General features: G+C 44.2%; 1 protein-coding gene across 3 annotated transcripts in view; it reads left to right on the plus strand.

Moving 5' to 3' along the window:
* The window catches only part of LOC116978865 (long-chain-fatty-acid--CoA ligase 4-like), a 91,399-nt gene that overhangs the window by 52,663 nt on the left and 14,116 nt on the right, over nt 1–24,620 (plus strand). For all 3 annotated transcript variants that reach the window (XM_033030120.1, XM_033030119.1, XM_033030121.1), the window contains exons 5-13: nt 3,514–3,623; nt 5,671–5,809; nt 8,661–8,811; nt 9,862–9,985; nt 11,463–11,534; nt 12,989–13,128; nt 18,077–18,249; nt 20,134–20,208; nt 22,808–22,996. In XM_033030120.1, coding sequence (XP_032886011.1) covers nt 3,514–3,623; nt 5,671–5,809; nt 8,661–8,811; nt 9,862–9,985; nt 11,463–11,534; nt 12,989–13,128; nt 18,077–18,249; nt 20,134–20,208; nt 22,808–22,996 — 1,173 coding nt within the window. The remainder of the gene's footprint in view (nt 1–3,513; nt 3,624–5,670; nt 5,810–8,660; nt 8,812–9,861; nt 9,986–11,462; nt 11,535–12,988; nt 13,129–18,076; nt 18,250–20,133; nt 20,209–22,807; nt 22,997–24,620) is intronic.

A 24,620-nucleotide genomic window follows, 5' to 3' on the forward strand; every position in this document is an offset into this window, starting at 1 on the left:
ACGCGTGATAATGACTCACATCTCTACTCTTTTTCCAAAGGGCACAACTTTTAACACCTCTGTAATGGTGTCATTTAAGGACAGTTTAGTTCAGTTTTTAGCTTAGAGATGCAGCACGGAAACAGGCCCTACGGCCCACTGAGTCCGCAATGACCAGTGATCGAAGTTAGACACAAAATGCTGGAGTAACTCAGCGGAACAGGCAGCATCTCTGGAGAGAAGGAATGGGTGACGTTTCGGGTCGAGACCCTTCTTCAGACTGATGTCAGGGGAGTGGGTGGTACAGAGATAAAATGTATTCCGAGAGAGTAAGACTGGTGGGAGAACTGGGAAGGGGGAGGGGATGGAGAGAAAAGGAAAGCAAGGGGTACTTGAAGTTAGAGAAGTCAATGTTCATACCACTGGGGTGCAAGCTACCTAAGTGAAATATGAGGTGCTGTTCCTCCAATTTGCGCTGGGTCTCACTCTGACAATGGAGGAGGCCCAGGACAGAAAGGTCAGTGTGGGACTGGGAGGAGGAGTTATCTAAAGTGTTGAGCAACCAGTCCAACTTGCATTGGGCCTAATGACCAGTGATTCCCGCACATTAACACTATCCTACACGCCCTCGGGACGATTTCCATTTATACCAAGCCAATTAATGTACAAACCCGTACGTCTTCGGAGTACGGGAGGAAACCGGAGATCTCAGAGAAAACCCACGCGGTCACGGGGAGTATGTACAAACTCCGTACAGACAGCACCCATAGTCGGGATCGAACCCGGGTCTCCAGCGCAGTAAGTGCTGTAAGGCAGCAGCAACTCCACCGTGCCGTCCTTAAATCCTAGAACTAATTTAAGTCCCTTCCCAGCAACCACCTTTTTAGTCATCCTCACACCCTATATTTTTTCAAATCATTGCAGATACATGGATGATAAATGAGGAGAAACTTGAGTTCAAGAATAATCTTCCAATATGTCCCATTAAGCCCTGTGGGATTAAGTTGCAAATGCTGCAGTTCCAGTCGCAGTTTAGGATTGTTAAATATTTTAGTCCTGATGGGGCTTTTTCACGGGGCGACTTGACGCAAGATGTAACCAGAGTGAAGTGGTCGTGGTCTAGCACGATATCACACGATATAACGGGGTGTAGATAAAGAGTTCCCACGGTACTCGGCATTTCCGTTATTTGTGCGAGTGACTTGTCCGTGTCCCGAGCTTTCCCGTTAAATCTTGAATGAACATTGTGAACTACACGTGGCACAAATGATGTCACTTTTTTTTTCACACACTATAAATATCCTCCCTTGGTTGAATTGGCTCATTTGGAGACATGCCTATACTAAGTAGTTTTGAGTACAGGATGGTGGTTTTTTTCATTGACGCGCTGTATGCAGCAGCCCACTATGTGCATCTAAACATTTATCGAAAACATTGAATATAGAACAGTACAGAACAGGAACGGGCCCTTTGGCCCACAATCCCCCTGTTCCCTACACTTCCATGTGCCTATCTCAAAGCCTCTTAAATGCCACTATCATATATGCCTCCCACCCTTGGCAGTGAGTTCCAGGCCCCCACCACTCTGTTTAAAGTAAAAACATGCCCCGCACATCTCCAATAAACCTCCCCCCCCCCTCACCTTATATCTATGCCCCCGAGTGTTGGACATTTCCAGCCTGGGACTCTCTACAACATCTATGCCTCATAATTTTATGTTCTTCTATCGAGTCTTCCCTCAACCTCCAACGTTCCAGAGGAAAATCTGTTCATCCCTTTCGATTGGTGGATTAGTGTTAGTCAAAAAAGAAATTGACTTCTGCTTTTACAAACGAGTGATTTATGTCTGTATTAGAACAGGCACGTGGTCTAATACCTTACTTGAAAGATGGCACCTACCACAATGAGACCTTGCCCAGGCATTAACAGTAATATATCGTCGCCCGAAAGAGCAGAAGGATGGAAGCAATCTGATGAAATAGTCTAAAAAAATAACTAAACAATTGAAAGAGCAGGTAATGTTGGCCGTATTTAGCAGATCGGGCAGTACCTCAAGCAGAAGCAGCTTAGGACATTCAAGGTCAATTACAATTGGATGGGATAGTCCATTCAGCCCACAAAGTCCATGTCGAACATGATGCCAAGTTAAATTAATCCCCTCTGCCTGCATGTGATTCCCATCCAGGTGTCTAACTAAAAGCCTCTTAAATGCCACTGTCATATCTGCCTCCACCACACTCCTGGCAAGGCCTTCTAGGCACTCGCCACTGTGTAAACTTCACCCACCTTTGCCTGTGTGTGAATGTGTGTGAGTGATTGGTGGTGGTCGGAGATTGGCAGCCACGCTTCCGTCAGTCTGCCCCAGGGCAGCTGTGGCTACAGAAGTAGCTTACCACCACTGAGTGTGACTGAGGAGTGAATGAATAATGCGATGTAAAGCGCCTTGAGTATTAGAAAGGCGCTATATAAATCCCATCCATTATTATTATTATTATTAAACATAAAACTTATCGTATGCTGCCTTTGCCACTCTTATCTACGTATGTTGCCACTTTCAGGAAGCTATGTACCTGGGCCCCAAGATCTTTCTGTAGATTAATTCTGTTACGAGTGTTGCCATTAACTGTATGCTTCCCCTTGCATTCTAACAGTGCAACATTCAACGTGCTAAAGTGCAACACCTCACATTGCTTGAATTAAAGTCCATCTGGCCTTTCTCTGCCCCCCTGTCGCTGATCTGTATCCTGTTGCATACTTTGACAGTCTTCCTCGCTGTCTGCAACTCTGCCGATTTTGGTGTCCTCTGCAAGCTCACTAACCGAGCCATTTACATCCAAGTCGTTTATATTGTTAACACACAGAGGGTGGTGGATATATTGAATGAGTTGCCGGAGGAGAAAGTTGAGGCAGGTACTAGAATACTTAAAAGTCTTTTGGACAGGTGCACGGGTAGGAAAGGTTTGGAGGGACATGGTCCAAATGCGGGTACATCGGACTAGTGTAGATGGGGCATCTTGGTTAGCAAGTTGGTCCGAAGGGCCTGTTTCCGTGCTGTGTGACTCTGACTCTATATGACAAACAACAGCGGTCCCAATACAGTGATATCACAGACCTCCAGAAAAACACACTTCCCCCAAAACCCTCTGTCCATTGAGCTGTCAGTTCTGAATCCAACCAACCAAGTCATGGTGGGTCATGAATATTAATCTTCTGGAGCAGCCTACCTTGAGGGACTTTTATCAAATGCTTTACTGAAATCCACATAGACCACATCCACTGCCCTGTTCTCACCTTTGTCACCTCCTCAAAACAAGAAACACTTGTCAAGTTGGTAAGATGCGAACCGCTTTGAACAAAGTCGCATGTCCTCCGCCAATCAACCCGTCATACTTGATTTCAGCAATTGAGAATTTGCCTTCAAAAATCTTAATTTGCTTTTGTTCTATGTGAAATATAAATGCTGAAATTGCTTCCTATTCTTACTGTACATGTTGCATTTATTTCAATTGGGTATTCATTTTTGCTTCCACTTAGTTGTGACAATTTATGCCACCCTTGGAGAAGATGCTGTCACTTATGGACTGAATGAATCTGAAGTGACTCATCTTGTCACCAGCATGGAGCTCCTGGACACCAAGCTGAAGGTGAGCTTCAAGGTTTCAACACCATTGCCCCTTATACAGATGAATTGCAAAATAAGTTGTACTTAGAAGTTTATCTCACAATTATGCAACACTATTTAACTTTCAATATGGCCTTTTAAAAAAAAAAAAAATTATCTTTGTAAGGTGGAATTTTTCTTTAATGTTTAGTTTAGAAATGCAACGTGGAAACGGGCCCTTCGGCCCATCGAATCCGCGCAAACCAGTGATCCCCGCACGTAAACGCTATCCTACACACACTAGGGATCATTTACATTTATATCAAGCCAATACAAACCTATACATCTTTGGAGTGTGGGAGGAAACCAAAGGTCTCTGGGAAAACCCCTGAAGTCTTTGGGAGAACGTACAAATTGTATAGACAAGCACCCGTGGTCAGGATCGATCCCGGGTCTCTGGCGCTGTAAGGCAGCGACTATACCACTGCACCACCGTGCCACCCTAAAGATGTGGTAAAGATTATGCCGAAGCATGTACAAAAAAAATAATAACATCACCCCAGGAAAGCATCACTCATTAAACATGAATGATTTTGAAGCGAATAAAATCCTGCATGATTTGATCATGCGGCATGCTATTCAGTTCTGTTTTTTTTTAGGATGCATTTAAAATTGTGGTTAAAATTATTCCCATTTTTCTATTGTGACATGAAGTTCTGATAGTAGTCTGCAAATTGATACCAGTTCTCAAATTTCCAAAAAAACAATTGGTCATTAATCAACTCTCTGCCACAGAGGGTAGTCGAGGCCAGTTCATTGGCTATATTTAAGAGGGAGTTAGATGTGGCCCTTGTGGCTAAGGGGATCAGAGGGTATGGAGAGAAGGCAGGTACGGGATACTGAGTTGGATGATCATATTGAATGGCGGTGCAGGCTCGAAGGGCCGAATGGCCTACTCCTGCACCTAATTTCTATGTTTCTAAAAGAAGGACATGCAAACGCCATGTAAATTCCTACAGAGGTTACAATCAATCTCGAGTTGCTGCAGTTGTGAGCCACTTGTACTACCTGCATGGTATGTTTATGATACTTTTGGGATATCTCTGGCAAGCCATTTCCATGTTGAAATGCATGCTTAGATTTAGGGTTATTATTATATTTTAAATGCAAAGAGTCAAAACAAAATGGGTGTATGGTTGAGCTTTTCTGCACTTTGGCAAAATGTTTTCATGCACAATGTCACAGTGCTGATATTATTTGGACCACAAAAGAAATGAGGAAAGAATATTGTTATGCAAAAAGTGAAACAGAAAAGGTGCACATGTGTGCATGACGGGAATTAATTTAGGAGCATGTCGGTGCAGTGAAATTGTTACAGAACTATTTAGTACAAGTTTTTACAACTGGAGATGGAAGTGGAAATGTAGAGAAGGAGCTGAAACAATTGTATTTGATTAAAGAGGAATTGATGTTCGCCTTGATGATGATGGTTTTTAGTTTAGAGATACAGCATGGAAACTGGCTCTTCGGCCCACTATGTCCACATTGACTATCACCCATTCACACTAGTGCTATGTTATTCCACTTTCCATGTACGATGGCATCAATCACAAGAGTAAAATAGCAGCATTGGATGAAAATTACAATTATGAATAATGATAAAGATGATTTACTGAGAAAGTGTGCAATTTACCAGAGGGATTTAAAATGTATAACCATCTTGTTTGATGGAAATGAGCATTCCTGGGGAAAACTGCTGCAAGTTTCAATTCCCTTGTAAGGAGAGAGATGAAGGAGAGATTTCACGCACAGTGACATTTCTCGCAATAGACAAGGCATCCATTGTGGTAAATGTTGGATCAGTGTTTGAGGTGACGCAAGCTGCAAGGCTGAGTTGGGAGAATATGGCAATTAAATTAGTTTTGGATTGCTCAAGTAAAGGACTGGCATTGTCACAATAGGTCAAATTATTTTTGAGGCTGTCAACATCTATGATCTTGAGTGCTATGAAATTGGCCTAAAAGACAAACTTTGAAATTTGTGTAATGTTTGATGTATTTCCAATCCTTTGATGTGTGTTTTTTTGACAGAGTGCGTTACCAAAAATTCGCAGTCTAAAGCACATCATTTATGTGGACAAGAAGACTATCAATACTTCCGGATACCCTGATGCTCTTCAGATTCACAATATGGCTGCCGTGGAAGAGCTGGGAGCCAAGTCAGAGACTTGTACGTGCAAAACTACTATAAATTACTGATCGTCCACAATCCTGTGCCTGCCTTCTCCCCATATCCCTTGATTCCACCAGCCCCTAGAGCTCTATCTAACTCTCTCTTAAATCCATCCAGTGATTTGGCCTCCACTGCCCTCTGTAGCAGGGAATTCCACAAATTCACAACTCTCTGGGTGAAAACGTTTTTTCTCACCTCAGTCTTATTTGGCCTCCCCTTTATTCTAAGACTGTGGCCCCCGGTTCTGGACTCGCCCAACATTGGGAACATTTTTCCTGCATCTAGCTTGTCCAGTACTTTTATAATTTTATTTGTTTCTATAAGATCCCCCTCATCCTTCTAAACTCCAGCCTTGCCACTTGTTGCCTAAAGTTATGTTTAGAAGTGACTATTGCTGCTTCTCATCCGCTATAGAGAGTGGATAGCCACTTCAGGAGAGGGTCAAAGAAATAAGTCCTTTGGCCCTCGTGAGTCCATACGACCAGCAACCATCCATTTTACACTGGTCACATCTTCATTTGTGCCAGATTGTCGTGAACCCTCTGCTTTCTCCCACTCATTTACTCACGCGGGGCAAATTACAATGGCCAATGGACCTAACACATCCCTTCCAGATGAGGGGGAGAATATGGAGTAACCAGGGCAAACCCATGCAAACTCTACGGAGAATGCACCAGAGGTTGCGATTGAACCAAGGTTGATGGAACAAGACAAGATAGGAGTAGGAATAGGCCACCTGGGCCCCCTGGCCATTCAACATGATCTATCCCAGGCCTCCACTCCTTCACTGTGTCAAATCATCACAACACCCAATCTTATGAAAATATTTATCTCCATTTTAAATACATCTGACGATCTAGCCGCCTAGGATGACACAAAGCTGGGTGGCAATGTGAGCTGCGAGGAGGATGCAGGGTGACTTGGATAGGTTGGGTGAGTGGGCAGAAGCATGGCAGATGCAATATAATGTGGATAAATGTGAGGTTATCCATTTTGGTGACAAGAACAGGAAGGCAGATTGGTGTCAGATTAGGAGAAGGGGATGTGCAATGAGACCTGAGTGTGCTTGTACATCAGTCACTGAAAGTAAGCATTGCAGGTACAGCAGGCAGTGAAGAAAGCTAATGGCATGTTAGCCTTTATAACGAGAGGATTTGAGTTTAGGAGCAAGGAGGTCCTACTGCAGTTGTACAAGGCCGTGGTGAGACTGCACCTGGAGTATTGTGTGCAATTTTGGTCTCCTAATTTGAGGAAGGACATTATTGTTATTGGTGGAGTGCAGCGTAGGTTCACGAGGTTAATTCCCGGGATGGCAGGACTGACGTGTGATGAAATAATGGGTCGACTGTGCTTGTATTCGCTGGAATTTAGAAGAATGAGAGGGGATCTTATAGAAACATATAAAATTCTTAGAGGATTGGACAGGGTAGATGCAGGAAAAATGTTCCCGATGTTGGGGGAGTCCAGAACCAGGGGTCACGGCTTAAGAATAAGGGGTCGGCCATTTAGGACTGAGATGAAGAAAAACTTTTTCACCCAGAGAGTTGTGAATCTGTGGAATTCTCTGCCACAGAAGGCAGTGGAGGCCAATTCACTGGATGTTTTCAAGATAGAGTTAGATTTAGCTCTTAGGGTTAACAGAATCAAGGGATATGGGGGAAAAGGCAGAAAGGGGTACTGATTTTGGATGATCAGGCATGATCATATTGAATGGTGGTGCTGACACGATGGGCCAATTGGCCTACTCCTACACCTATTTTCTTTGTTTCAACTCGAGATTTACCTCCCTCGATGAGAAGAAAGATTCATGTATCTCTGTTTAAAATGACCAGCTCCTTGAAGCCATGTCCCACCCTCCAGAACTACGAGACATCAGCTCTATGATCTGCATGTCTGTTCAGCCCTATTCTGTCTGCATTGGAACAAGTTAACATTGCAACTATCTAATCCTTGTGGAAATTAAGCAATTTTTTAAGGACTGTTACATTGAAAATTGTTTAATTTAAGATTCATTTAGTTTAGTTTAGGATTAATTTAGTTTTGTATTAAATCTACTTTCCTAATGAAACATGCATAAAACGCACAGTTCAGCGTTGTATGTCTTCATGCAACTTTATCCTCAAACAAGTATTTTGCAACTGGTGAGAAGTTCAGTGAAACTGAGAAACGTGGTCACTGTTGATCTTCTGTCTGCACCACCTGTCTGCAGGGCACTGGCAGTAAGTAAGACCACCGAGCTGTAACCTGCTGCTCTGCCGTCCTCAACAACAGGACTCACATTCCTGGTCATGATCAAGTTTTAATGCCACATGTTATTTCAGCGTAAATGTTATTTATATGAGAATCAGCAAGAAATAGAAACATAGAAAATAGGTGCAGGAGTAGGCCATTTGGCCCTTCGAGCCAGTACCGCCATTCAATATGATCGTGGCTTTCTTCCCATATCCCTTGATTCTGTTTAGTCCTAAGAGCTAAATCTAACTCTCTCTTGAATATATCCAGCAAGAATTTTGAAAAATACTTTTGACTTGATGTTCGGATTGTGGGACGAGCTACTGCTCTGGTAGTTAATGAATCTAGATTTGGTTAAATTGAATAATCTGAGATTTAAAAAGATGATGTCTCTTGTGGTTCACTGCCTATTTGTTTGCAATTCTTCTAGAAATGTTTCTCGCTTTCTCACATTTTATTAGAAAGCCTTTTTTTTATGCGCGCTATTCTAATTGCACCTTTCAAACCATAAGTAAATTCTGACTGGTTGAATGCACACTTATAAATGAGCACTCTGAATGGCGATGTTGTGTATTAATAAATTGGGTAACACTGATTAACAATGTCTCCTGCACAGCGGAGAAAGCTTCTTCCCGGCCTGCCCCATCTGACTTGGCAGTGGTCATGTACACGAGTGGTTCGACAGGCCGGCCAAAGGGAGTGATGATGATTCACAGTAACTTAATAGCGGGCATGACGGGCCAATGTCAGAGAATACCCGAGCTGGGGTAAGCGATTATTTAACTGCAGCATTGCTTTACTTAATGTTCACCGGCCAAGTTGGCCCAAGGTCTCGCTGGACAAGTTGTCATTTGTCAAAGTTATGGAAACTAATATGGGCCAAGACTCGGTTGTCAGGAGTTTTGTTTGTAAATTACTTGAAACATTCTGGGGTTGTAAATGCACTCAGTACCAGACATAAATGGGCAGCATCTGTGACGAGAAGCAAGGCTAAAGTTTATAATTTAGAGCCTTTTAAAGGAACTGAAATGTTAGAGATAAAAGCAACTTTTGAAGTGAAGTCAAAGTAGAGGGTGGTGGTCCAATGAGAGGAAGATAGGCACAATAATGCTGGAGTAACTCAGCGGGTCAGACAGCATCTCTGGAGAAAGGTAATAGGTGACGATTCAGGTCGAGATCCTTCTTCAGTCTGAAGAACCAGCATCTGCAGTTCTTTCCTACACAGAACTAAAGGGAAGTGAGGCCCGTGAAGTGGCGTTTAAGAGTCTTCTACATGGGCATCTGGATTTGCAGGAAAGGGAGAGATATGGATCAGGTGCAGGCAGATGAGATCAGGAGAGACATTGTGGGTGAAAAGGCTGATCCTATCCTGTACTATGCTCTAGGCAGGTTGAATGATGAGGGGGGTGAGTGCACTGGGTGAAAACGCTTCAGCATATGGTGACAGGGCATTTGCATATGGAATTCTGGGAGAGATTATTCGCACCATTCATAACAACAATCCCGCTATTTTGTTTGGTTATGGACTTGTCTTTTACATTTGCCCACGGCTGCATTGAGAATGCCTCCAGCATTTGTATTTTCATTCAGAGTATCTAGAAACGCCCCAGATTTAATTACGTTTTAGAAATGCTTTTACAAGAGAGAAAATGTCTTATGTAGCTTTGTTCCCTGAGTTTGAGTAAATTTCATGAGCTGTTGCCTCAATTTTGCATTGTATGCATCCAGTTTAATCTTTTTGGCCTGAATAATTTGTGTGTTTCAGTACCAGTCTTTTGCAGTTTTTATCATACATTCCACAATGTATCTGTTTCTAGACCCAAAGATACGTATATTGGATATCTGCCACTAGCTCATGTGTTGGAGCTTACTGCAGAAATCTCTTGTGTTGCTTATGGCTGTCGAATTGGTTATTCATCCCCACAGACACTGTCTGATCAGGTGAGCAATGTTTGGACTTTCTGAAAGGCTTTGCAGCCTTTGCAGGAGATGGAAGTTTTCTGCAAGACTTAATAAAATTGCTCTGTGACAGGAGTTTAATTGTAAAACTGCTTTACCTAAAAAACAAAGTGCTGGAGTAACTGTGTGTCAGGCAGCATCTCTGGAGGACATGAATAGGTGTCATTTCTGTTTCTGGATCCTTTTCATTCAGAGTTTGAGTTTTTAGTTTGTAGTCACGTGTAGCAAGGTACAGTGAAAAGCTTTAGTTGCGTGCTAACCAGTCAGCGGAAACACAATACATGATTACAATCGAGCGATCCACAGAGTACAGTGTACAGACTGGGTGGGGTGGGGGGGAGGCAGGGGGATGGGCGGGGGGGGGGGAGGGGAGGGGGAGTGAGGTGTCAGCAGGACAAAGCCTGGCCAGCTGATGGGTGGATACAGGTGAGGTGGGTTTTTGAAAGGCGGATGTTTGGACGAAAGCCAGAGATGCAAAGACAAAGTGTGAGATGCGGATAGAAGGTGTGTCGAATTGTGAAGCCAAGGGAATTAATATAAGGAGAAGGAGGGGGGGGGGATTGCATGTAGCCTCCATTACGTGATCGGCCGGGCTAAGTCCACACCTCTCTGCAATTTCTTGCGGTCTTGGATGGAGCTGTGGCAATAATAGGCTTTCTACGGCGCATATGTAGAAGATGGTGAGGGTTGTTGGGCACATGTCAAACCTAAGCCTGCTGAGGAAGTGGAGGCATTGGTGGGCATTTTTGGCCATTGCTTTGATGTGACTGATCCAGGAAACATTGCTGGTGATATTCATTCTTAAGAACTTGAAGCTTTCGACCGTCTTTCCTTCGGCGGCATCAATGTACACCAGGAAGTGTGCGCTGCTTCACTTCCTGTAGTTGATCACAATCTCCTTTGCCCTTCCACCATCATCCTTCTTCTGGCTTCACAATTCAGAAATCTTCTATCTTTATCTCACATATTTTCATCTCTGGCCTTTGTCCAACCATTTGCCGATCTAAAAGCCCCCTCACCTGTATCCACCCATCACTCGCCAGGCTTTTTCCTGCACCTTTCTTCTCCCCTCACCACAATCAGTTTGAAGGAAGGTCCCAACCCGAAACATCACCTATTCATGTTCTGCAGCGATGCTGCCTGACTGACTGAGTTACTCCAGCACTTTGCCATTTTCTTGCACGCCAGTTCCTTGCATCTCCAATCACTTTAGCTATCGCTACTTGAATCAGAATGAAATAAACTGCTTTTGCACAATATAAACAGAATGAACTGTTGCTAAGTGGAAATAGCTTGTTTTTATGATAGGAGTTTACATTTCACTGAGTGATTGCATTCCTAATTCTGTTGCCCTATTATTTTTCAGCTTGTACAATACAGTCTATAAGCCACACATAAGCTGCATGTAATGTGGGGAAAAGTGCCACCATTATTGATTTTTCTCTGTCTTGTTTCACAGTCAACTAAAATCAAGAAGGGCAGTAAAGGGGATTGTTCTGTCCTGAAGCCAACACTGATGGCAGCGGTCCCGGTGAGTATAGAGTCTGGATGTCAATATGCGTTTGTTTTAGCCTGGAGTGTGATGTGTAGCAAGATGCACTGGATTTTTACGCACAACAAAATATCCGACACTCCAATGGAGAGGCGTATGTAGATCCATGTTGGAGTATGTGTAGGGTGGAACTGTGGATGCTGGTAGACACAATAGACAATAGGTGCAGGAGTAGGCCATTTAGCCCTTCGAGCCAGCACCGCCATTAAATGTGATCATGGCTGATCATCCCGAATCAGTACCCTGTTCCTGCCTTCTCCTCATATCCCCTGATTCTGCTATTTTTAAGAGCCGTATCTAGCTCTCTCTTGAAAGCATCCAGAGAACCTGCCTCCACCGCCCTCTGAGGCAGCAAATTCCACAGACTCACCACTCTCTGTGAGAAAAAGTGTTGCCTCGTCTCCGTTCTGAATGGCTTACTCCTTATTCTTAAACTGTGGCCCCTGGTTCTGGACTCCCCTAACATCGGGAACATGTTTCCTGCCTCTAGCGTGTCCAAGCCCTTAACAATCTTATATGTTTCAATGAGATGCCCTCTCATCCTTCTAAACTCCAGAGTGTACAAGCCCAGCTGCTCCATTCTCTCAGCATATGACAGTCCCGCCATACCGGGAATTAACCTTGTAAACCAAAACTGCACACAATACTCCAGGCGTGGTCTCACTAGGGCTCTGACACAAACCTGGAGCAACTCAGCGGGGCAGGCAGCATCTCTGGGGAAAAGGAATAGGAATAGGTGATTTTTCAGGTCAAGACCCTTCTTCAGACTAAGAGTCAGCGGAAAGTGTAACGAGAGATATAGACGATGATGTAGAGAGATACAGAACAAATGAATGAAAAATATGCAAAAAAGTAACGGACAAAGGAAACAGCCCAATGTGAGCTGAGGGCTAGGTAAAAAAAACAAGTTGTAGGCAATGAGAGGACATGACAATGAGCATCAAAGTCAGCTTGTTGAGTCTCGTTGTCTATAACTCGTTTTCACATAGCCCTCGGCTAACAATGGCCCGTTTCCTTTTTCATCATTACTTTTTTGCATTCATTTGTTCTCTCTCTATATCACCATCTGTATCTCCCATTTCCCTTTCCCCTGACTCAGTCTGAAGAAGAGTCTGGACACAAAACTTCACCTATCCCTTTTCTCCAGAGATGCTGTCTGGCCCTCTGAGTTACTCCAGCTTTTTGTGTCTTTCTTCATGTCGATTCTTTCAGAACGTTTATTCTGAAGTAGGCTCCAAATTACCCGTTTGCCAAAATCATAATCTAAAGAGCCTTGCATCATTGTTCCGTAATCATTTCCACATCAAAGCTTTGCTAACAGGAAACTTAAATTGCCATTGTAGTTGCTGACCATGACCATGAGGAGAGGGGAAGCACGCTGTTTTTTTTTGGAATGTTTCACCGTGGTAAGGTGGCTGCTTTTGTCTTTGCAGGAAATCATGGACCGAATTTATAAGAACCTCATGAGCAAGGTGCAGGAAATGAACTATTTGCAGAGAACCTTGTTCAAACTAGGTTATGATTACAAGTTGGAGCAGATCCAAAGGGGTTACGATGCACCACTTTGCAACCTGTAAGAAAACCGGCTAATTGCACAAATGATGTTACTGAAACCTCAACTCTATATTAATTGCACTGTACTCCACATTAATTGGACTGTATTGGCTTACTACGAATAAGCAAGCATAGCCTTTTATTTTGAAAGCTTTAAAAAAAAAAAATGTACTGGTTGGTTGCAGTGAGGTGTAAATGGTCTTCAGTCATTTCTCCATTTTGCAAACCCTTCCCACTGGTGCTTTTGGACAGCACGGTGGCGCAGCGGTAGAGTTGTTGTCTTGCAGCGCCAGAGGCCCAAGTTAAATCCTGACTACGGGTGCTTGTCTGTACGGAGTTTGTACGCTCTCCAGTTGACCGCATGGGTTTTCTCCCGAGTTGTCAGGTTTCCTCCCACTCTCCAAAGGCTTATAGGTTTGTTGGTTAATTGGCTTGGTGTAAATGTAAATTGTCCCTAGTGTGTGTAGGTTATGCCCCTGCCCCACAGGAAACCTGAACGGAAACCTCTGGATACTTTGCGCCCCACCCAAGGTTTCCATGCGGTTGCAGGTAGTGGAAGCAGGTAGGGAGACTGACAAAAACCTCCGGGAACCGCACGGAAACCTTGGGTGGGGCGCAAAGTCTCCAGAGGTTTCCGTTCAGGTTTCCTAAGTTGGACAGGGGCATTAGTGTTAATGTGCGGGGATCGCTGGTCGGTGCTGGGACCATCACCTGGGGGTGTGCGGGGATCGCTGGTCAGTGGGCCGAAGGGACTGTTTCCACATTGTATCTCTAAACTAAACTAAAAAAGAAATTGCCTTCTGCTTTTACAAATGCATGATTTATGTCTGTATCGCCACAGGCACTTGGTTTAATACCTTATCTGACAAGCAGCACCTACTACAATGCGACCTTAGTCTGGCATTAACATTAAAACTAAAAGAAATGTGGATGTGGGGATCTTGCCAACAGACTAACGGGTTGTTTGGCCTTTGTGCTCAGACCAGCCTGATGCATGTGGAGAACTAAGGAGTGTGCGAGTCTATCCCGCCAGAAGTCAAACATCCTGATGTTGAGAGGCTAGTACTTGTGTTCATGTGGGGGTAGTGTAGCCATTTGCTGCTCCTGTCCTGCCTGCAGGCACATTTAATTCTGCCAGACCTTGTTGGCACATGCCATTGGTTTTCTTTTTTATGGAGTGAGTAAAGGGAGTTTGGCAGCTGACCAGAGCCCAGAGTACACAATCTCAGTGCCCAGCTTTAAAGGAACCAACTTCTATTTTCCTTCATGCGTAGGATACAGGTTAACACTGAGGACAGACACAAAATGCTGGAGTAACTCAACGGGGCAGGCAACATCTCTGGAGAGAAGGAATGGGTGACATTTTGGGTCGAGACCCTTTACTCCAGCATTTTGTGTCAATATTTTCTTCAGATACGATAGTGGCGTTTAAGAGGCTTTTAGTTAGGCACGTGCACGTGGAGGATTATGGATTGTATGCAGGTAGATGAGATTTATTTACCTTAGCATAATGTTTGGCATAAAAATGATGGGCTGAAGGATCTGTTCCTGTGCTTTACTGTTCTACATTCATGTTGCTTTCATAACAGTTGTAAAATTGTCATTCGTGGTAGATTTTTGTCTGAATTCCACTATAGAGGACCTGCATTTAAAAAATTCTCCTTGACATTTTCAAGAGTATGACATTTGCTTAACAGTTTAGAGATGAAAACATTTGTACTGTTTCCCGTGGTACCTATGCTTCCTATGTCCATTTCTTGCAGGGAATCTGCTCAATGCCACTTCCAGTGATGCCCCAGGGCTCTCTGTCATACCCATGCCCTTTCATTGGAGCTGTGCAGTGGTGTGCCTTTGAGGGTGCAGCAAAATAAGTCTGAATCCAATTACATTTTATTGTCTGAAGGAGCATCCTGACCCGAAGCATCACCTAACCATGTCCTTCAGAAACGCTGACTGACCGGCTGAACACTTCAATAGTGCTTGATTTGTCAAATATGCAACCGCACAGTCACATTCATTTTTTGCATGCGAGGGCCAAAGTCCAAAGATCGGTCGGCCCACATGCTCGATGTACTGGAGCAGTTCCCATGAGCCGACGTCCCTCTCCTCTCCTCGCCCGGCCATCTTTGTGGCCCGGGGCGTCTCCTGTGGCTGACCTTTAAGGCGTTGGAGGCATTGACTCGGTGTACCTTCCTACCCGCCCTTGCTCCTCCCATCTGACGTCTCCAACTCCCTCCTAGTTACGCAGTCCGAGCCATCGGGCACGTTGCAGTCCTGCCGACTGCCGAGCCTTTGAGCAGGTTACAGTCCTGCCGACTGATGAGCCACCGGGCAGGCACTGCATGAGGCACCTCGGGAAGGCCTCAGCCACAAGGCACCTCCTGTTTCCACCAGGAAAGGGCTTTTCCGTTGTCACTTCACTGTCGTGTGGGTTAGTGTGGACCCATGGCCGATAATGATCCTGCAGCAAGTTCACCTGCGGAAACTTTGTTAAACCTTTTATTTCCTCCGGATAGTCGAGTTTGATTGTCTTCTCAACGCTATTATTTTGTAAACTAGCATCTGCAGTCGCTCGTTTCTAATGTCTGCATTTAGCTTAGTTTTGTTTAGAGATACAGTGCAGAAACAGGCCTTCGGTCCACTGAGTCAGCACCGACCAGCGATCCCCGTACACGAACACCACCCTACACACACTAGGGACAATTTACATTTATACCAAGCCAATTAATCTACAAATCTGCTTTCGAGGGTGTGGGAGGAAACCAAAGATCTTGGAGAAAACTCTGGGGGAGAATGTACAAACTCCGTATAGACAGCACCCATAGTCGGGATCGAACCCGGGTCTCTGGTGCTGTAAGGCAGTAACTCTACCTCTGCGCTGTCGTGCACAGGAATACATTCGTTAGGATAGAATCATGTGGATATTATTTGGGTCTCTAGACAGCGTGTTGTAAATATTGTACCCCTCTCGCTCTAGACCTATGGCCTCCAGTTGTAAACGCCCCCCACCCTGAAATTAAGACTATGACCATCCACTATATGGCTATCGTGAATTTAGTGATTTACATCTTGCATAGATCTTTAATAGAAATAGATTCTGATTGAAATGACCAACTTGTGCTGGAGCATGGAATCTCAATACTGCATTTTGTGGAGAAATGTGGGGTTTTGGGGGGGGGGGGGGGGGGGGGGGGAGTTGGCAGTAGTGGTGGCTAATAGCTGAGCAGTAAAAGCTACCAAGGGTAGAATGGAGCCCGAGCCGGCTGCCTTTCCCTTTTCCGGGGTTACGTCCGCGCCCGGGTGGTGTTAGAGAGCGACTACGCGCTCCCCACGGGCACGCTGGGGGATTTTCGGGACCGCATGGGCACCGCAGGGGGTTGAATGCATCCTTGACAAGGATTGTAACATAGTTATCTAGTAATTTATTTAGTATAATTGTTTGTCTTGTATTATGGTGGTGGGTTCTGGTTTGTTTTATTGTACCGTAAATATTATTTTTAATAATTGAATACATTTTTTGATAATTTAAAAAAAAATTAAAAACGGATAAAATGGGGGGAAAAAGCTTGTGTGAAAGGCTTGTGTAAAATGTAGAAAATGTGGGTGGCACGGTGGCGCAGCGGTAAAGCTGCTGCCTTACAATGCTTTCAGCACGGGTTCGATCCCGACTACGGGTGTTGTCTGTACGGAGTTAGTACGTTCTCCTTGTGACCCACGTGGGTTTTCTCAGAGATCTTCGTTTTCATCCCACACTCATGACATAAAGGTTTGTAATAATAATAATAATGGATGGGATTTATATAGCGCCTTTCTAATACTCAAGGCGCTTTACATCGCATTATTCATTCACTCCTCAGTCACACTCGGTGGTGGTAAGCTATTTCTGTAGCCACAGCTGCCCTGGGGCAGACTGACGGAAGCGTGGCTGCCAATCTGCGCCTACGGCCCCTCCGACCACCACCAATCACTCACACACATTCACACACAGGCAAAGGTGGGTGAAGTGTCTTGCCCAAGGACACAACGACAGTATGCACTCCAAGCGGGATTCGAACCGGCTACCTTCCGGTTGCCAGACGAACACTTAGCCCATTGTGCCATCTGTCGTCCCGTGTAGGTTAATTGGCTTGGTATAATTGTAAATTGTCCCTAGGGTGTGTAGGATAGTGTTAAAGTGCGGGGATTGCTGGTCGGTGCGGACTCGGTGGGCCGAAGGGCCTGTTTGTGCACTGCCTCTCTTAAAAAAAACTTAAATTAAATGAGATCTGAGGGTAATGCAATTGGGAGATGTTTCAGAGCATGCTTGGTGAGGGGACATGAATATATTTGAAAACCAGGTTTCACTTTATCAATTCCCGCAGGGTCCTGAGCTGAAATGTCGACTTGTCTCCGTAGTCCTTGCATGACCAACTGAATTCCTCCAGATTTTTGTTGTTCGCTTCATTTCAAAAAAGAGACGGTTGTTGCCAGGCCGGCAGCTGGTGTAGATAGTGGAGCGCAGGGAGGCACCGATTCAGGACTTGCCTGGACTTACCTTGTCTGCACACCTGGACGCCCGCAGCGGCGACTGCGGAGGGTTGTGGTCCCAACCACGGGGGGAAATGGAGGAGGACTGGCCAATTTTTGTGCCTTCCACCACAGTGATGAATGCTGTGGTGGATGTTTGTGTTACATTTTTATTGTGTATTGTGTGTTTTTTTTTATTGTACGGCTTCTGGCAAATTAATTTCACTTGCACTTTATGCGCATGTGACGAATAAGTAAACATGCTGAAATATTGCCAGCCAACCGTTACAAATGTACATACCATCAACATGCTCCCACAAGTAGTTAGAGCAAATGCTTTAAATATTATAGATTTGTTGTTATAGATATTATAGATCTGTTTAAAAAAAAATAATCTATAGCATTTGTAATTGTGTATCTTTAGAGATCCATTTAAAAAATGATTTTGTGTTTTCTAACAGGGTTTTATTTAAGAAAGTGAAAGCCCTGTTGGGAGGAAACGTGCGAATGATGCTGTCTGGAGGTGCTCCCCTGTCTTCACAAACCCAGAGGTTCATGAACGTGTGCTTTTGCTGTCCCGTGGGCCAAGGTTATGGCTTGACAGAAACATGTGGGGCTGGCTCCATCACCGAGGGTGAGTACTGGTGATGACAGCGTGCTGGTTGCAGGGCTGTAACTGCTCCGGGGAGGTTCATAAGTTCATTCGGCCCATCAAGTCCACTCCGCCATTGAATCATAGCTAATCTATCTTCCCCTCTCAACCCCTTTCTCCTGCCTTCTCCCCATAAACCCTGACACCCGTACTAATCAAGAATTTATCTCTGCCTTAAAAATATCCATTGAAAGTGCCCCAGCCCTCTGTTGCGATGAATTCCACAGGGCCCAGGAAGTTAACTGGGGAGACTTAATATATTGTATCATCTAGAATGGGGTTGTAGGAAAATGGCTAATTTTTATTATAATATAAAATAATAATTTATGCTGTTTGCAATCATCTTTTTAAATTATCACTCTTGTATAGCAACTCTTGTATTTGTGTGTGTTCACCTACACGTGTGTTTGCGTGCTCTTGTGTAGTCGTGTGTGTGTGTGTTTTCCGCACTTGCGTGTCATTGCTGAAGCACTGAGGAGAAATATTAATTATTTTGCGTGTTTCATATGACTGAATCCATTGAGCAAGATATCATGTGCTTTGGAAACTAATAGGAAGATTAATCTTTAATGCCAATTATGTGCGCATTATCCAAATGTACTCCAATGCTGTGGGCGGCACGGTGGCGTAGCGGTAGATCCTTACAGCACCAGAGACCCGGGTTCCATCCTGACTACAAATGCTTGTCTGAAAGGAGTTTGTATGTTCTCGCTGTGACCTGCGTGGGTTTTCTGCGAGATCTTCGGTTTCCTCTCACACTCCAAAGGCGTACAGATTTGTAGGTTAATTGGCGCGGTATAAATGTATACTTGTCCCCAGTATGTGTAGGATAGTGTTAATCTGCGGGGATCGCTGATCGGTGCAGACTCGGTTGGCCTAAGGGCTTATTTCCGCACTGTATCTCTAAACTAAACTACTGGGTTCCATGGAATTGTTTAACACCAGTAAGCAAACACCATTTTCTCCTCTGATGTTTCCACCTCACGGCTATCATTGTCTGAACAAGAAAACTTTAGATTCAGGTGGTTAAAATTCTGATGGATTCATTTGAATGGCATTTGATGAAGCCACAGAATCTCAACAATTTGTTTAGAGGTTTCAGTCTCATATTTAGTGTCTTCTCCCTCCACAGTGATTTAGACTTGAACAAGCAATTATAATGAAATTAAGCGATTTGTGGTATTGTAATTTCCACTGACTTTTCAGGAAACTGATGGTATTTATCAGCGTTCCTAGTTAATTTTCCCCCCTATGGAATGACAGGACACAGCCTCTGAAAATTAATCTGCACTTCAGAATCTTTTCTGTAACACTTTATGTTTAATTCAATAACCTATAATCATATTGAATATAGTTTAAAACTGATATTTTTAAAATCAAAATTGTCATAATTGAATCTTGCCGCAAGCAAGATTTTTCATTGCATCTCAAAGTCAAAGTCAAGTTTATTCGTCACATACACATACGAGATGTGCAGTGAAATGAAAAGTGGCAATGCTCGCGGATTACCTTAGATGTGCATGTGGCAATAAACTTGACTTGAAGGTAGCTACCTTCCTTCTGCTGCTTTGCATATGTTGATAGCTGCTCAAGAGCTTTGCCCTTTCCAACGAACTGGACAAAAACATGTTTCAAGCTGTACTGAATGCGTGAACTATGTTAACAGTAAGACATTTTTCAATTCTGCATTCCATATTTTTTGTGATGTTAAATACCAGATTTTGCAGGTGAACTACTAGCGTGTTTTAGCATAAACTTTCTGATAGACAAAGCACTGTATGTTTATGTGCACTGTAAACATAGAGCACTTTTTTTTATTTCTGAAAGAATTGCAAAATCTAACCTTGGTCCATTTTGTGTTTTCAGTGTCAGACTACAGCACAGGCAGAGTTGGAGCTCCACTTATCTGCTGTGAAATCAAACTGAGAGACTGGGAAGAAGGTATAAAATCTATATCCTTATGGGGAAAGTATGAGTGCTGGGATTGATTGGATTACTCTTTAAAAGAGCTGGCACGGAGAGTATAGTTTGTCTAGAAGAGGCTTGGCAGCAAGAATTGGAGGCCCATTCTAGTTTAGTATAGAGATGCAGCTCGGAAACAGGCCCTTCAGCCCAACGAGTCCATGCTAACCAGTGATCCCCGCACAATAACACTATTCTACACACTAGGGGCAATTTACAATTTTACCGAGCCAATTAGCCTACAAACCTGTACGTCTTTGGAGTGTGGGAGGAAACCAGGGATCCCGGAGAAAATTCACACAAGTCACAGGGGAAACGTACAAACTCTGTTACGATAGCACCTGTAGTCAGGATCGAACCCGGGTCTTTGGCGCCGTAAGGCAGCTGTGCCGCTGTTATAACTCACTAACATTTCATGTTGGATAAACAGCTTGTGAAAGGAGCAGTATAGAAATATTCTAAAGAGCCTGTCCCACTTAGGCGACTTTCAGCGGACTGCTTGTGACCTTCAAGCTCGCGGCACTCGCCTGAAAAACCATGAACTGGAACGGCGATCGTCAGAGGGGCACACACACGCGCGCACACACACACACACACACCGCAAAGGCGGGGGCCAGGGAAAGCGGGGGAGCGCTGTCTGAATTTCACACGGTACAAAGCCAAGGTGATACAGATACACACCGCGATGAACAGGAAGGTTAAAGACGGCTAGCACAGTATATGGTAAGTCCTTCAAAAGAGCGGGGAGGGGAGAAGGAGTGGCGACACTTTTAAGAAGCCAGACAACTTTTAATAAGTCAGAGATACACAGCTGTGAAGTTTAGCGGCCATTTAACATTACCGGTCGGTTTTCTGAAACCCCGTGCTGACGTTTTTTTTTCCCCAATGAGCCAACGAAAATGCCCGGTCAGCAAAGGAGATTAACTGAAATTACCACTACAACAGCACCTACGACTACAAAAGTATCGCTTTTCTCCATGACAACTAATTTTTGGTCGTAGAAAATTTTTCAACATGTTGAAAAATTTGCTGTGACCATTCTGAGGCTGCGACTAGTTCCCAGAATGCGGGAACTCCTCTCGACCATGAAGGAGACTCACCAGAGACCACCAGTGAACATGTGGCGTGCGCAGAGTCTCCTGCACTCGCCTAAAAATTCGCTTAAGTGGGACAGGCTCTTAACATTTTTGGGCAGTCGGGGCACTCTGCCACAATGAGAGTAATGACTGGCACAGCCACGAGAGCTTCAGTGACCCAGGTTCAATCCTGACCTCTGCTCCGATGTGCAAATTGATTTTTCTCCCGGTGACTGTGTGGACTGCGCCCGGATGAACTGGTTTCCTCCCATATCCCAAAGGTGGGATTTGGTGGATTAATTGACTCCACAACATAGCCCCCCAGAGAGTGATGCAGGATGGGGAGGGTGCCTGAAGGGAATAAGACCCTTGTTGGGTCTGAAGTCTGTTTCAATGTTTCCTGACCTGAAACATCGTCTATCCATGTCCTCCTGAGATGCTGCCTGACCTTCCGGGTTACTCCAGCAATCTGTGTTCTATACAAAATCTGTGGTCGGCACAGTTGCCTGAATGGTCTCCTTCTGAACATGTGATTCTATGCCTTTTCAATCCAGTCAAAGAACAGTGGCTTCTGATCCATGTCATCACCTGCTTCTCTGGTGGGAGCTTACATCCTAAAGAACACCACCATTATGTCTATGAAACATAGAAACATAGAAAATAGGTGTAGGAGGAGGCCATTCGGCCCTTCGAGCCAGCACCACCATTCATTGTGATCATGGCTGATCGTCTGCTATCAATAACCCGTGCCTGCCTTCTCTCCATATCCCTTGACTCCACTAGCCCCTAGAGCTCTATCTAACTCTCTTAAATCCATCCAGTGACTTGGCCTCCACTGCCCTCCGTGGCAGTTTTTTCTCACCTCAGTCTTAAATGACCTCCCCTTTATTCTAAGGCTGTGGCCCCTGGTTCTGAACTCGCCCAACATTGGGAACATTTTTCCTGCATCTAGCTTGTCCAGTCCTTTTATAATTTTATATGTTTCTATAAGATCCCCACTCATCCTTCTAAACTCCAGTGAATACAAGCCTATGGATAGTGAACCTCTCTTGATCCCTTCCACCAAGAGAATGAGCTCAGCAAACTAACTAGGGATAAAAGTGAGTCATTGTAGTTTGGGCAGTCAGCAATTTGGTTGATTCTGCATTTTCCAAATGATTTATCTGCTTCTGCTAAATAGAAAACAGACTGTTTAGTTCATTAGATACAATTTATAGAAATTCTGAGTATGACAATTTCGAGGAAACTTGCATGTATGCAGGATTTATTTTAAATGAATGATCTACCATGAACTTCCTGAAAAGTTCAGAAGGAGTCGGGCCACGGTGGGCTGGTAGAGCTGCTGCCTCACAGCTGGTGATTCTGATTGCCGGGGCTGTCTTGGTGGAATTTGCATGTTCTCCATGTTACTATATAGAATTCTACCATGTTTAGTTTTTGTGTAGTTTAGAGATACAGCGCGGAAACAACTCTGACACTGCTTATTTATCGTTCATCCATAGGGGGGTATACTACTCATGACCAGCCAAACCCAAGAGGAGAGATTCTGATCGGTGGGCCAAATGTGGCGGAGGGGTACTTCAAAGGAAATTCCGCCAATGATGACTTTTTTGAGGACAGCAGTGGCCAGCGTTGGTTTTGCACTGGTGATGTGGGTGAATTCCACGCGGATGGCTGCCTACAAATCATTGGTAAGAACACTAGAAATCAGAGATGGCCATTTTGGTCCCCTAAACCTGCTTCATCATTCAACGAGATCATGGCTGACCTGCTATCTGAACGCCATCTTCTTGCACACTTCCCTGGATTCCTTCAACATTTATATACTGAAATATTTTGTCCTGTATTTTGAATGTAGTCAGTCACTCGGTCCTGTAGGGTAGAGAATTCCAATGATTTATTGTCCTTTGAGGGAAGAAACTTTCCTAATTTCTGTTCTGAATAACCTGCCCGTTATTCTGAGACTGATCCCTTAGATCGGAGGAATACAATATGCATGCATTTAGAAAGACTGGTTGATTAGGGATAGTCTGCATGGTTTTGTGTGTGGGAGATTTGAGATATTTGAAGATGTTTAAGGGCAGGCGTAGACAAAGTTGATTTGGACTTCCGTAGGTCCTTTAAGATTCAGCGTGGTAGGCCCTCTGTCCTAACTCAGTCTGAAGAAGGGTCTCGACCCGTAACGTCACCCATTCCTTCTCTCCAGAGATGCTGCCTGTCCCACTGAGTTACTCCTGTGATCCAAGCAATTCTTTCCATTGTCAGCCAGGAAGAAAATGGCGAGGCGATATACGTAGTGGCGTGCAAAGCTTGCCCCTTTAGTTCCTATTAAACCAAACCACTCCCAACCTATGAGCTGTTTCCTCAATTTTCCCCACCCTGGGAGAATGGCTGCACATGCACACTATCTTTTCCCCTCAATTGTATATACCTCTATACAATCACCTGCACAACCTCTCCATAAAGCACAGGCCCTTCCGTGCTCGCAACATCCTTGTAAATCATCTTTGCACTCTTTACAGACAACTTTCCTATAGTAATGTGGAAAAATATTGAACAGAACAACCTGGATGCAGCCTCTCCAACATCCTGTAAACTGTCACGTAATGTCCCAACTGCTATACTCAATTTCCTGACAGATGAGGAGCTGTATGGCCAAAGCTTTTTTCACTGCCCTATCCAGCTGGGTTGCCAGTTTCATGAAACTATATACGTGTAGGAAGGGACTGCAGATGCTGGTTTAAAACGAAGACAAGACACAAAAAGCTGGAGTAACTGAGCGGGACAGGGACCATCTCTGGAGAGAAGGAATGGGTGACGTTTTGGGTCGAGACCCTTCTTCAGACTGGAAGGCCCTATCAATCTCCAAAGGCCTTCCCAGGTGTAACTAACAGCCTGTTAGAATGATCATCAGAGAGAATGATGTCTCTTTACTGAGGGATGGTTCCATTTACATTATTAATTTTTGCCTTGAACTCTTTTCCCCATGACAGCTTTTTTCCATTTAACTGTTCATTTCCACTTAATTGGTTATTTAGTTCCCAATGGAAACTGTGTTATAACCAATTTAATCCACATCACACAAACAGTGCTCCCTTTTTCATCCATCGTATTTGCATTATAGAACTGCGCGCTATAGCAGAACTGTCTGTATTTTCTGTGTCGGCACCAGGTCTTATCGATTTCCGTGCCAGGTTAATGGTAGGCAGAGAATGGCAATTTTGCTCTTTCTCCTTTAGTTTAATGGTGGGGTGCTTACTGCCCTCCAAACAGCATGAATCCTTCCAGAATCCATTTTGTTTTGCAAGTTGATAA

Source organism: Amblyraja radiata, chromosome 12 (genome assembly GCF_010909765.2).
Source record: "Amblyraja radiata isolate CabotCenter1 chromosome 12, sAmbRad1.1.pri, whole genome shotgun sequence".
NCBI lineage: Eukaryota > Metazoa > Chordata > Chondrichthyes > Rajiformes > Rajidae > Amblyraja > Amblyraja radiata.